Raw genomic sequence first — 14858 nt, 5'->3', positions numbered from 1 at the left:
TCATTATTGCTATACGTGTTTTGTTACATTATGTATATTTGTTTCTTGAATGTTAAGGATAGTGTGTGTCATGGTATTTTGCTGCAGGTTCATCTAAGTGCAGTTATGCGTAGAACCAGGAAATAATGCGCACACATGGGTGAAACTTAGATTGCAGATCATTTGAGCATTTCCAGAGTACGTTTGTTTCCTGTTGTGGTACACCCTTCCCTAGCTTTTGGTAGCACCAGCTGGTCGTAGGCACATTCAGTGGCACTTTCCATATCAGGGAAATTTGATGTGACATAAATATGCGCATTCACAGTGCATTTGTCGGTGGGAAATAGGATGTGACATTCCTTACTTTCTGTAAGGGGCAGCAAATTGCTGATCACAAAATGCCATGGACTAGAACAATAGTATGCTGGTAGGCAACAGTGGTGCAGTAATGTCGGTCACCTAGAAGTTCATGTGCAGTTGTGTTTCTGTCTTTTTGCATACAGTGAGCTGAGGGTCTGATGCAGTCCTTATAGATCTGTTGGCTGCAAGGATAGGTGCTACTGTTATGCTTTGTGGGTTTGTTTTGTGTTGCAACCTCACAGTCTCTTTTCCTCTTCCTACTCCATTTTGGATTTTGCAGTTGTTTCTTTTTCTGTTTCCATTTGCCCTGCCTGTGCCAGTAACAGGGACATGTGCTGCAGGCCCACGTCCAGTGCTGCAGCTGCCTCCAGGGTACAGTGTGTGTTGTTCAGGATTGTGGTCACTTTTATAGTGCTGGGTGGTAATTAGCAGTTGTTTCGGGTGCGTTCAATGTAATTACCACCTGCTGTCAGGTTGTGCCTGATTCCCACACACATTTTAGCCTGACTTTTGTTTTAATCACATTTTATTAGGTTTTACTATTTTACCTCCATGTGATATCAACTGGAAATGAGCGCGTGTTTAATCAAATTCAATGGTGTGAAAACCCCAGGTGTTTTTTAGAACAACAATTCGTATTGCAGTTGTATGTGTTTGTGCTTAAAGTATTACAGACCATATATGCTTCCTGTCCTGTATCACGTGAGGATGCAAAGCTGCCTCTGAGTCCTGTAGCGTCATAAAGGAATCGGCCTGCTGCCTCATCCTCAATGGTTATAGTAGACGCCTTCGATCATGTGAAGTGCCCCATTGTTAACTTTTAAAGGATACTGTGGGGGACCAAATGAGGTGGCTTGACCAGAGAGCGAGTCAGGTGGGCAACTGGTATTTGTAGCAAACGTGAAAGCGCGGAAACAGGACAGTGAGTGTGACCACGCGAAACAGCCATCCAGTAATGGCACTTCTGAATGAAAGCAGCGGAACTATTTATATGCCTCTCCTAGTCTAACTCCATAAACTGGCATTACAGGTCTCTGCTCGAGATGTCTGAGATCCAGAACTTACTTTTTTCATATGGTTTGGAGTTGAGAAAGGGGACAGAACTGCTGGCATTGGATAAACACACTGTTGTGCTGGATTGCTCCAAATGAAATAAAGGGAGGTACCTCACTAGATTTGAAAGGAATAGCACTCCTTGTAACTAAAAAAAGAGTTACCATAATGTGTAAATTAATCATGGAGCAAGGACCTGGCTAACCGGACCTCTGTTGAGATGGTGATCATGAGAAATTTGCTTTTCTCTGATCATTCTTCAAGGACAGTGCGAGAGCAAGGAACGCTCAGGAGAATCCTGAGTGAACGTCCCGGTTGGTCAACCTTGTGGTGGTGATGGGCTGTCAGTTGGAATGGAAGGTGAATGTGTGTAGATGGGGAATAAATGAGATTCTAGAGTGTTTGATAGATTGTGCTGCACTATGTCCTAGTGACGACGTGAAGTTTATCACCTCAATGTGGTGTGTACCTAATAAGATGCAAAATCTATCAATAAATTATTTAAAAGTAGATCTCCTTGGTAGCATTATACAATTTGCTATCCTACAAATATTCGCAGTTTACATTTCTCAAATAGTATATGCCCACTGCTATAAGACAGCATCATTTACCCTAGTCATCATAAGATGGATTGTGAAGATGAGGGAATTGGGCAGACAGTTGAATGAAGGCCAAATCTACTTTAGGGGTTCCTGATGTGGGCTGTACAGCTATTCCTTCTCAATGCTTCCTGTTCTGCTGCTTCTGCCCTGCACTTTCATTCAACTGCCTTGGGCACGCCTCATCCTTCCTCTGTCCTAAAGTTGTCAGCAAAGTGTGATGGACATGCCATAGAAGAGACACAACGAGCAACTATGTTAAATATATTTCATGGTAATAGAAGTGTAGCCGGTTCTTTTTTGGTATTGCCAATTCCTGATAAAACAGTAATTGTCTTTTGGGGATTAGGTTCCAGGAGATCCTTTCATTGTCTTATCCTGGTTTTCCTGTTTTGTCCTTCATAGGACAAGATTACGTGGCATGGATTCTTTGGGTGTGTTCTCTTTGCCTAGGTACACTGTACTGTCCCTCCACCCTTCTAATTACATGACTGTCCATAGGCATTTATGGCTACATCACCACTACAAGAAAGTCTGTCCTTATTAATAGCTAAGTGAACCAAGCTTGCTTGGTTACAGAAATCAAAAACATTGGCATCACCAGTTACAAGGACAGGACAATTGTTGTACACAAAACCTTTAATAGTCAAAAGAGAAACCGGTTGCACGAATATGCTACATGGAAAATTAGTTACAGAGGCATGTGCACTGCTTTAGAACCTAAGAATCGGTTATCCTTACTGGGTGCAGGGTACTAGTGCAGCCTAATGCAGGACACGGATTGGATACATCTAAGCGAATCCAGGGCTGTTCTCTCTGCAGGAGGCTACCTTATTATGTAGTCAACTGGGTAAGAACTAGGTTAGAAACCATAAAAGCTACAGAGGGTGTTCAATGTTTCTGTGAAGATGTCCCATGTGATAACATATGTTCTATATAAATGCTTATACAATAATTAAATTGCGTATACAATAATTACATGTATAGAAAGTCCCTTACAGATCATTCAAACTAAAACAAAATCCAAATAAAGTGAAATGTATTTTCTTTATAAATATTTGTTTGTGAGACAGAGGAAACGATTGAGCCACCAAGAACTAGCCCACTGATTTCACTGTTTAACCAGTGGAATTTTCCATCTCTATTTAGTCTTTTTGATAAAATGCACTAACAGAGGACCCTCGGTGATATGTGTTGGACCTGGCCCTTTTTGCAGGGTTATTCTCAAAGTTTTTGTCTTCTTCCTCCTATTTTGTCTGACCTGTTTTTCTTGGCTTCAGGGTTCCAGGCACTTTACCGCTGCTAGCCAGTGCTTAAGTGCATATGATATCTGTCTAAATTGTATTGGTAATTGGTAATCCATGATAGGCATATTTGATTTATTGGTACGTCACTAGTAAAGTGCACTGTGTATGTCCAGGGCCTGTAATTCAAATGCAGCTAGTGGGCCTGCAGCATTGATTGTGCCCCCCACATTAGCAGCCCTGCAACCATGTCTCAGGCCTGCCATTGCAGTGTCTGCAGTTTTAAACTGCCAAGTGGACCTGGCAAGTGCCCCCACTTGCCAGGCCCAAACATTCCCTTTTACTACAGGTAAGGCATCCCTATGGTAGGCCCAAGTTAGCCCCATTGGGCAGGATGCAGTGTATTTAAAAGGTAGGACATGTACTGGTGTGTTTTACATGTCCTGATAGTGAAATACTGCTAATTTCGTTTTTCACTATTGCAAGTACTATTTCTCACATACATTATCACTGGAGCTGCCTTGTAACCTCTTATAAGTGTAACTTCGAATTGGGCAGAGATAGAGATTTGGACTTTGAGGTCCCTGAACTCACAATTTAAAAATACATATTTTAGTGAAGCTGGTTTATGAATTGTGTGTTTGAAAATGCCTCATTTGTAAAATGGGCATTTTCTTGCTTTAACATTCTGTGCTTCTGCTTGCCTCTGGAATCCACATCTAGTTTAGACTAGCAGTTGGGCTCTTTGAACATTCACTCTAAAAAATCTCACAAAGGGAGCTGAGGTGTGCCATGAATAGCCTGATGGCCCATCACCAGGCTGATTGGTCTTCCTGAGCTAGAGTGTGGAAGGAGTTGTCACTGAAACTTGAATAGGGCAGTGCCTGGCCTCTCACAAAGATTTCCCCACCCCCCTGAGTGTGTCTGGAGCCAGGACAGGGAAAGGCAGGGTTTTGTGGACTACATAGACTTTCCTTTGAAGTTTGCCTACTTCAAAGGCAGAAACTGGCTTTAGTACTGGGGCTGTGACACCAAAACTTCAGAACACTTCTGGACTAAGCAGAGATTCTGCCAAGAAGAAGAGCTGGAGAAGCTGTAGGAAGGAAACTGCCAATCTCCTTGTTGCTGTGTTGGGCGTTGGGCTAGCCTGCTGCTTGCTGCTTCTGTCTTGGACAGTGAAAGCACTGGATTTTGCCTTCTGTATCCTGCTAGCCACGGTTCTCCAAGGGCTTGTGTGTGATTGCCTCCTGTGAAGAAGTCTCATGACTATCAAAGTCTTCAGCTGCAGCCTCTGAACTCCTCTGCTGGGGGTTCTGACCTGCCAAGTGGTGCCAATTCCAGTTCTGGGCCCTTTGAGGTGGTTTTGCTGCAAAGAAGAGAAGAAAATACATGCATCACCCTTCAGCGCCTGTTTTACCTGACGCAGCACCACTGTGTGGCTGAAAAATCAATGCATTACCACAGTGCAGCCGAAGAATCGAAGCAGCGCCTGCCGTGTGGCTAAAAGATCACTGCAGCCCTGGTCCTGAGCACTGTGTCCTTGACGTCTGTGGCACCCGCTCCGACTTCGATGCAGGCCCTGCTTGTGCAGCTGAACAATTTGATGCATCACCTACCATGTGGCTGGAAAATTGACACAGCACCTGTTTCGCCACTGCTGCGTAACCTAGCATGTCCAGATTTTGACACATCCTACCTGTGCACCAAGTTCTTCATCGACATTGCCCAGCAGTAAGGAACCATGGCCGTGTGTCCATAGTTTGATGCATCACCTCCCATCGCAATAAGGAATCGACATGTCACCCTCAATTGACAGCAAGGAGTTGACGAATCACCTCGTCTGCACCGCAGCAAGGAATCAAAGCATCACCTCCTCCTTTAGTAAGTAATCAACGCATCACCTCCCCTGGGATTAAGGAATCGACGCATCGCTTTGTATCTGGCACTTCATCTCCCCCACGCCTGTTTTCGTCTTTGATTGTGTACGTTGGATTTTTGTCGTTTTGGTCTTGTTTTATTCAGCTGAAGATTGGTTATTTATCTAAACTGGTGTAGTGTCCATTTGTACTGTGTTTACTGTGTTACCGTGTGTGTTTTGTACATGCTTTAAACATTGCCTCTGAGATAAGCCTGACTGTTCGTGTCAAGCTACCAAGGGGGTGAGCAGGGGTTATTTTAGCTTTTTAATTCCCTCACGATGACTAGAATAAGGGTCCCTACTTGGACAGGGTGCAAGCCACTGCCAACTAGAGACTCCCATTTCTAACAACAAGGAACAATGGGTCCAATCTACTAACATTGTAAATTGTGATTACTGAATCGCAGATCAAGATGTACGATCAAGATGTGCAAAGAAGTAGAAAGTAAAAATTTTAATTCCATATTTGACTCATTTAATATGTAGATAGAAACTCGCAAATCTTAAAAACATGTTTATAAACACCAACTTGTGATTGTTGCAGATAGGAATTGCCGTTTTAACAGTTTTGCATCACTATGAGTGGATTGCATAAATATCTTTTACGCAGGTTATGTAACATCTCTCTTTGAAGTCTAGGTCTTTATTTTTCCCTATTTATGGGTCCCGAGAAGGGGTTATACACAATCTGGTACAGAATCCAAAAAACGTACTCACAGGTTCAAGATTTTATCAGAGCTGCCAGTCCAAGCATTTAGGAACTTTAATTAATTAACCATATCCCTACAAGGAGGACACTTTCAGTCTATATAGTTTATTTAACCAAATCCCTCAGTGTGCAGGTGCGTGCCTGCTGTCTTTGTGTTCCATCATGAAATGTAAACATTTCAGTGTATGCGCACCATCTCAAAGAAAGCTGCATGTTTCCTCCTGCCGAGTTCAGTATTTGCTTTTCTCAAGTCTGTGGTTTCTGCTCCAAGGCTTGTTATGTATGTGGTTATTCACCTAGTGCTAAGCTGCGGTTTCATTCAGCGTTAATCAAAAGTACCTGCTTTGTGGTTGTTTGTGTAGGGCACACATAGTGTTTGTGGCTGCGGAACAGATTACCTGTCAAGTTGATGCCTCGTTTAAATACTTGCACTTGATCCACCTGGTTGTCCTTAATCTTCAGATTAGGTGCCTCAGGAAAATATTGCAAACTATCTCTTGACAGCTTTATTCATTTAAATGCATTCTGTCAGTGTGTTTGGTTTCAGCAGTGGAATACCATAGTAGAATTTCAGCTCCTGACCCATAAATCGGAATCACATTCCCACACTTAAGTCATGCTCAGCTTCATTAAAAAATAGTATATGATGAATTGATGTTAACGCTCAATCATAGCCCTGTAGTGAAATATGACACAACTGGTGACAAACATTGTCAGCAGTCACGTTGTACCTAATTGAAAGAAAGAAATACTTTAATACTGTAAAAGAGCAAGGAATTTAGTTTTTAAATTACTTGGTGTTCTCATATTTAGTGTGGCATGAACAGATATGTTTTAGCGTGAAAATATCCCTCGTGGTGGTCTGTCAAATTCCCTCCCAACCCGGCCCCACCGCTCTTACCTGCACGGGCCGCGTCTGGATTCAGGACACTGTAGTGTTTCATTGTTAACACAAAAATAAGTGACAATGTTTTACTTTCTTTTCTCAAGCTACCACCTATTAAAAGTGTGTTAGACCTGTCAGCCTTTGGTGTGGTCTTCCCCCAAACATTTTACGTTTTCCCCTCCTGTTTGCTGAAATTTGTTTTTGTTGGCTTTGAGAATATGTAGAGTTTACCACTGCTAACCAGTGCTAAAGTGCTTGTGTGTTCTCCTCTAAACAGGGTAACATTGGCTTACATCCAGTTGACAGCGTTTGCCAGGCCTAAACCTTTCTTTGTAATACATATAGGTCACCCCTATGGTAGACCCTAAACAGCCCTATGGCATGGTGCATTGTTTTAAAAAAAAGTAGTACTTGTGTTTTTATGTTTTCAATGTCCTGGTAATTGAAAAACTCCTAAATATGTTTTTCACTGGTGCAAGGCCTGCCTCTCCCATTGAATAGCATAGGGTTTTCTTATTACATTTAATAAGTGCTAACGTTTGACTTTGGAATGGAATTTTGAGTCGAATTCTGAAAATGTCATTTTTAGAAAGTTCGTTTTTTCTTGTCCTAACCATTTGGTGCCTGCATCCTATATCCTGGGTCACTTGGCTGGGTATAGTTGGCAGTTGGCCTATGGATATTCTTCCCAGCCAGTGAGAAAAGGGGGGATTAAATGTTGGCAGGATGGGCCATCCTGCCAGGATGGGAGGGCGTAGAGTTGTTCCCTTCCCCAATTACATTTCAAAGGTACTTCCTCCAGCACACTCATAAAGAGCTTGACACCAGCCTATTGTCACCCCAGCCCCTTTGGTGCTTGGGCAATGGGGGGGAAGAAAATTCCAGAACCAGATGTGGGGGGAAGTCTAGAGGTTTCTTCCACTCCAAAGCTGGCACCAGGTAAAAATACTGGACCCTCAGACCAACTCTGCAGTACACTCCTGGACCTGTGCACACTGCAGAAGGACTGATTTGCTGATTGAGGACTGCTCTGCTCCTTGAAGACTGCCCTGCTGCTCCAGGACTGTCCTGCTGCTCAAGGACTGCCCTGCTGCCCAAGGGCTGCCATGCTGCCTGAGGCCTTCCCTGCTCACTGAGAAGAAAGACTAGACCTACTCCCTTCATCCCAGGCTGAGTAACTCCAAGGGTCAGTTGGCTGACCTCCTTTTCTGATCTACAGTGACACAACAAGCTCCAGAGGCCTCCCTGCAGCTGACCTGCTGCCCTGGACCTGCCTGGACCTGGAACTAGACCTGACTGGGGCCTGATGGCCTGTGCTTGAGTGAGTCCCTGATCCCCAAGAGTTCCCAACCCAGGTCCTGGGCCCTTGGCTGGCATCAGAAACAACTCCCGCAGGAATAACGGACGCTTTCACCAAATGCGACACGAAGGAGCGCAAAGCCATGCAAAGCCTCACTGTACAGCTGCAAGCTTCATTGGAACCGATGCAGAGCATCCGAAGTCCTCCAAAACCTCCTGACACAACTGAAAACTTCACTGGAACAAATGCAATATGACATGCAAGACCTCACCAAACAGCTGCAAGCTTCATAAGAACAGACGCAAGCAATGCAAAACAAAGTAAAAACTTTCAGGACAGCTTCATCAGAACCAACATCGAACGACATGCAAAACAACAACATGCAGACTGCGCACCAAGGACATAAGGTACAATCCTCAGTGCGCCAAACTTGGTCCTCTGCCAACCCTGCGCACTATTGCATCAGACAAAAATTGTGGTGTTGTCCTGGTCCAGCATGACCAAAAACCCTCAGTTTGGCGCTTCTTTTATCTAAACCTTTAAAATTCTATATCTCCAGTTTTACCAATTGGTTTTTTGTCGTTTTGGTCTCAAATTATTTATCAAATCATTTTCTGCTTTTCGGAATTGGTGTGGGATTTTTCTTGTGTTCTGTTTTCACTTTATTACTGTTTGTGTGCTACAAACATACTTAACACAGGGCCTCTAAGTTAAGCCGGACTCCTTTTCTGCCGGACTCTTTTTCTGCAAACCTACCAGAGAATCAAGCACAGGTTATGCATCGACTTTTGTGGTTCACCTTGACAAGGATTGTGGCTGTTGCTTAAGAAGGGTTAACTTCCCCCTAAACCAGCAACCCAATTTCTCACAAAGTGATATTCAAATACTGCATCACTGACCAACAGGCAAAAACTTGTCATAACAAAATAAATGAGTGCTGTTACAACTCACAGCGAGGACTTGCTTCTATAAGTAACTGCTTAAATGATTTTATTGATGGGCTTGTCACAGGAGAAAAAATATAGTGGGCCCTAGAGATGAAGTCTGTTTTTGATGAGATATTTCTTCCACTGACTTTTGTTTCTTGCACTGATCTTTATTTTCTTTCACTGATCTTTATTTTCTATTATCTTTGTGAAAAAGATTTCATTTTATGATGGTGCTGCTTTGTTTTTTTAATTCTGGAATCTAAAGGGTTCAGCTTAAGGGCCTAACTTAGAGTTAGGGAATCGAAAAAAATACTGCAACAGTGGAATTTCTTGAACAATACTCTGGATGCTATCCCTGTGTGGAGATACTTCAACCACTAGATTCTTCTTTGGATTTAGCACCTCCCCCATAAACTAGATGATTTCCAATGAAGACTCAACTCTAAATCTGGCCTACATTTCTGGAGCAATTTATGGACTAACAATCTGGTGCCAATTTATACAGATTGTCTTCACTATAACCAGTGGGTCTACTGTCTGGCAAATAAAATGTTTATTTCAAGGATGAAATAGGCTAACAAGACAGTAGAATGACTGGACCTTCCTTCTCGAGCCATTGAATATTTTCTCTCTGAATACCTCATTCAGAACTGCTCCAAAGGCATGCAAAATCTATCATCAATGGGCGACTGCCAAAGACGCATAAAGACACGCAGTTTTAAAAATTACGGCCAACCTCTTTCAGATTCCAAGTAAAGTTGAAAAAGACTTCTGAGACCTGAAACGGGATTTTGGGATATATACCTTCCCTGAGCCTCTAGCGGCGTTATTCAGAGATTGGCCTGATGGCAGAGCAGTAAATTTTGTTTTAATTATATTCTTGCAAAGCCTGTGAGTAATGTGATGTGTTGTTTTTAACATTTTTCATAAATATTATAAAGCCCATTATATCGATGGCTAGAACGTAGAGAAGCAGGACAGCAACTTTTTGTTTTCATCTGAAATCTCTTGAATATAGGAAGAAGGACCATGCTAGTATGTTTAAACTTGAGTCTTTCTACTGTGTTTATGGTGGCACGGGTGACGGGTAACAAAATACACAATGCACCATATTTCTTCAAGCCAATCTGTCACTTTTGGGTCAATGTCAACTCTGGGTTAGTTTACCCAAGTTTAATTACCAACCCTTTACAATGTTCTGAAATACCGAAAATTGGGGCTAAACATTATGCTTTAAAGTTGTCCTTGAAATGATCCAAATTATTTTGATATAAATGAAATATACAATTACCCTGTGAACATTGTGGCGTCATTAATAATACATTCATTACTGTCTGGCATAAATTGGGAGTAATGAGTGAAGTGTGCCACAATGTGCAATAGTAACGTCAAAAGGAATTGTAGGTGCTAAAAAGGACAATAATTTGCTAAACGTTACATTTTGGGAATGCTGCAGGATTCCCTTGCTGCTAGCCTTCTTGTGTTGTATTCTTAGTTCAAATAAGTGAGCAGAAATATATTTTGAGGTTTACTTAATCTGATGCTATGTTTTGATCAGACTGTGGGCGCCCTTGCCATCATTTCTACGAATAAACATACAGAAAGCTTTTTCTGCATTAAGCATTGCTTGGATGGACTCTCGGTAAAGTCTGAGTCAATTCTTGGATGTACACAATGTGCCATTGACATAACATTGCAGCTTGGTGATGGAGCATAAAGCAGTTCCTTACTCTTACCACAACTTTTACAGCGCTAGGGCACGACAGCTTCTTTTCGCCCTGTGGGATGCCTTCCTCCAGCGTTGTGCGCTGTCACACCACGCACTTGCTTCAGATAGGCATTTCTATATTCCTCTACCTCAGACCTCTGACCAGGGCTGTATTGAGCCATCAGATGATGCTTTTAAAGTGACTCAGGACCACCAATTTGCATCTCTCAACCGCAAGGGGCACTGGTGTTTTTGCCATTTTTAGTGCCTTCACATATGGGTTGCCTTCCTGCCATTGAGTCTGTGCTCTAACTCATTTTTTCGTAGACTTCTTTCAGTTTCTGGGAGGAGTATTGTCGTTTCTTTGTTTCTCTGAGGAATGAAAAAAGGACAACATTTCTAAGACTGAAAAGGTGTGCTTTTATATTTCCCTAATACTGGTGTTGTGTTAGGTCGCAGTGCTGCACGCTGAGTGCTGTGTGTGGATACCACCGTGCCATGCGCTGCATCTTTCATTCACTGCTGACACAGGGGTTCAGCTGGAGATGGACGCTCACCACAAACTAATGATTTGTCTTTTTGGACCCACAGGGAGTATCATTCTGGTTACGAAATGTGTCTTTGAGTCCCGCACATCTCATCTTTTATTTAAAAAGGTGCAATTTAGAGTGGATTTATTCCATTTTGAAACATCGGACCTTTGGCCTACACTATTATGTAAGCGCTTCAAATTACATCGGTTCATAAAAGGAGAAGCAACATGTTTGAGGTTCTTCCTCATTTTGACTGTTATCTTGAAATTACCTCTGCTGTTGAGAACACTAAGGAATAAACATGGGTGTATAGATGGATGGATGACTGGGAGAGTGAGTGTGCAGGTGAGAATGCATATATAAAGGGCGTGTGCAAGAATGGTTCAACGAGTGAGCAAATTCGTAGGCAAATGGCTGGGTGGATCGATAAGTGTACTGATGTATAAATGGGAGTATGACTGCATTTCCACTTTTGCCTCCCTAATCACTTATCCATTCATCCGTTGATGTATCCATCTGTATCCACCCACATTTACCGACTTATCTTAACCCTGCATTCAGTCACTGATTCATTCATTCAAACCTAAACACACACACAAACTCTTCGCCGTTTAACAAGCACTTTGACTAATAAAAAGCTACAGCTGTTGGCCTTGCCAATGGTTGTTTAGAGATTTGTTGCATGTTATCCTGGCCGTATCTTTATCAGCGCTTTTCTTTTTTCATACTGTGTCTATGTTATGTTACAGGGGGTCACTACAGCGTGTACCCTGTGCATGAGCACCTTTTCCTTGTTCTGTGCACTGTGCACTGTGTTCCATGGATGTCTGTTCTCTTCCCACAGGCGCCGTGCTGCCACTCGCCTGCCCTTCCAGCTCCGCCTTGCAGATCCTGTGCCAGGTCATCAGCGTGTCTGAACTCCAGTCCGGCGACGCTTCTTCGGCAGCCAAGAATGCCTCCAAGAGCGCCCTGAGCGCCGTGGCATCCCTGGAAGGAAGATACAGCCTCTACATAGGGCTCGCGCTGGCAATCAGCTCAAGCCTCTTCATCGGCTCCAGCTTCATACTGAAAAAGAAAGGACTGCTGAAATTATCAGAAAAGGGCGCGACACGAGCAGGTATGGACTTCACCTATTATTGCTGCATATCAAATTGCATATATGTATTGAAAAAATGTAAATAAAATGCAATTACAATAAAATCAAAATTGTACAACATACCCTTGAAAATACAAATGTTGGGGTACAATGTAATATGTACACAGCAAACATTCCTTCGTGTAGGGCACTTAAAAAGTATATCTTTTTTTTCTAAAAGGCCAGAATACATAGCATTATCATCCTCGGCAAGGACTTATTCAAAACTCTGACAAAAGAGGATGGGTATTGTAAGAAATGAGGAGGCAATTCATACACCACAAAGGGTCAAAGAAGACTCTAAGGGCCTGATTAAGAAACTACATGTTGTGGTACGTAAAGCGGTTCTACAGTAGTACTACTTAATTACCACAAAAGGCAATTCAAAAACTGACAGATAGAAATCTACACCTCCACCTCTCCTGTATATTCTATGTGGAGAGTCTCACATATGTATGTTTACTACTTATGTAAATATGGGAGGGACAGAGGGAGCGGCTGAAAAATGGGGAATAGCTATTGCTAAATCGGAGGGGCTTAGGGAGAGTTAGGGAAGGGTTTAAGGAGGGACAAACAGTCTGTTATTCACAAACTGCACTTCTAAAGTTACTACAGCCAAAAAGTACCAACATAGTAGTAAATGTACTCCTGCTAAGACCTGGAGTAAGTTCAGCACCACACAGGTGGTAACCACTGGTACTGCAATGCCTTAAAACCATTAAAAATATACATATACGTTTAATTAAATGTTAAACAATTATACATAAATAAAAAACTTTTGAGGCAATAGTTTATTAACCTTGTTTATTAAAAAATAAATGTAGCTTTAATTTAGAACTATAAAAAAAGAAAATCAATTCAATATATTTTTAGTACATAATACAAAAATATAAGCATTGTTCTTTAGGTTGGAATGTTTAAATAAAATGTAAAATATATATAAATATATTTAAATTATTGAAATACTTAATTCTGAATTAAGTTGCTAGTAGCATTCTTTTTACACTTAAAATAAGTATATACAATTATTTATATTAATAATTTACAGAAACATATTTTTACTACTTTAAAAAAAGTTTATTACACCTATTACATTTCCTATATACTTTACCATAGGGAGCTCTCCACTCCTGATGGTGGAGAACTCTGCCAGAATATAAAAGGTTAATAGAAGAAGCTTTATACTTGAACATTTGGCTCCATCCCCTATTTTACGGACATGTAAGTCTACACTTTATAGAAAATTTACCCTCAGAAAAGGTGAATAGCCAAAATGATAAATGTACTAAAATGTGTAAGAATAAATATACACAGGTGGATTTACTCATGTGTAATTTTACCTTCATGAACAGGCCTGTGTGGGTTTAGGTGGAAGTGGCAAATGAGATGTTCTGATCAAGTAGGGAAGCAGGTGCCAAGAGGAAGAGTAAAGGTCAGGGACTCGAACATGTGTTTAGGGTCTAGAATTAAGACTTCTGGTTTGGAGATTGCGGCTGCCTACATCTATTCTGTTTGGCAGCCTACCGGCAGCAATTAATGACAGTGCTAAATGAATTTCCATGGCTGGGATAAAGTCATTCTGAACCTTAAAAGGTCATAAGTCGTGGAAGCAGGATACAATTATATCTTCAGCTATGGAAGTAAAGCTGAAAGAAATAGGCATGGGCAGAAGGAAATTGATGGCGGCTATAAGAGGATCTGGCTATACGACAAAGGGCTCAATTATGATTCTGGCGGTCCACGGACATCCAGACTTGCAGGGGTGCGGAGGGGGTGGTCATCCGACTGCCCTATTTCAATTAAGGGGTCGGACAGACATTGCCCCGCCACAGCTGTCAGGGAACTCCTGTTCCCTTGCGGTGGTGCGGCGGTGTAGAGGCAGCAGTATGCTTGGGGAGACTGTCATGATCCCACCAAGCATTTTACAAGTTTCCTCTCCACCACGGTTTTCATGGCGGTTCCCGCTCCATGAAAATTGTTTTGCCTCTGGGCCATGAAGTGCATGCAGTGGGCCACAACATGTGCCCCCCTGTGTGCATGCACCCCAGTTCCTGCACTGCATGGACTTTCCAGTGGTGATCCCATTGCTGTGCCTATTTTCTGAGGAACCACTGTGGGAACGTAAAAAAAAAGCCCTCCAAACACAAAAACCACACGTAAACTGTCAGGTGGCCCAACCACGGATTATGGCAGTGTGTCAGCGGGGCATACCCGACACCGCACCGCCAAACTCTTACACAGGCCCAAAATGTGTATGGGTGTAAGGGATCGGATTTCACTACCTTTGCAAAAACACCCTTGCTCTAATTAGAGCATGTTTTTTCAGGAATTAATGGACAGTTAAAATAATTCACTATCTATTAATGGTGCCTGATGTTGTTCAAGCTGGAAAGTCTTGTTTAAATAGTAATGCTTTTTTCAATTAGATGGCTAGACATATTGTGAGCGAGACTTGAATACAAGTAACAGAACGTGCCTTTCAAATGTTGCATAGTTAACTAATAC

General features: G+C 42.2%; 1 protein-coding gene across 1 annotated transcript in view; it reads left to right on the top strand.

Annotated features, from left to right (window-relative positions):
* NIPAL1 (NIPA like domain containing 1) overlaps positions 1-14858 on the top strand; it is a 157282-nt gene that overhangs the window by 57838 nt on the left and 84586 nt on the right. The window contains 1 exon segment of the mRNA XM_085642144.1: positions 12063-12335. Within this exon segment, the coding sequence (XP_085498270.1) occupies positions 12063-12335 (273 nt within the window).

This window comes from Triturus cristatus, chromosome 2_2 (assembly GCF_964204655.1).
Source record: "Triturus cristatus chromosome 2_2, aTriCri1.1, whole genome shotgun sequence".
Classification (NCBI taxonomy): domain Eukaryota; kingdom Metazoa; phylum Chordata; class Amphibia; order Caudata; family Salamandridae; genus Triturus; species Triturus cristatus.
Note: the sequence above shows the minus strand (reverse complement) of the source record. Positions and strands in the feature narration are given on the sequence as shown.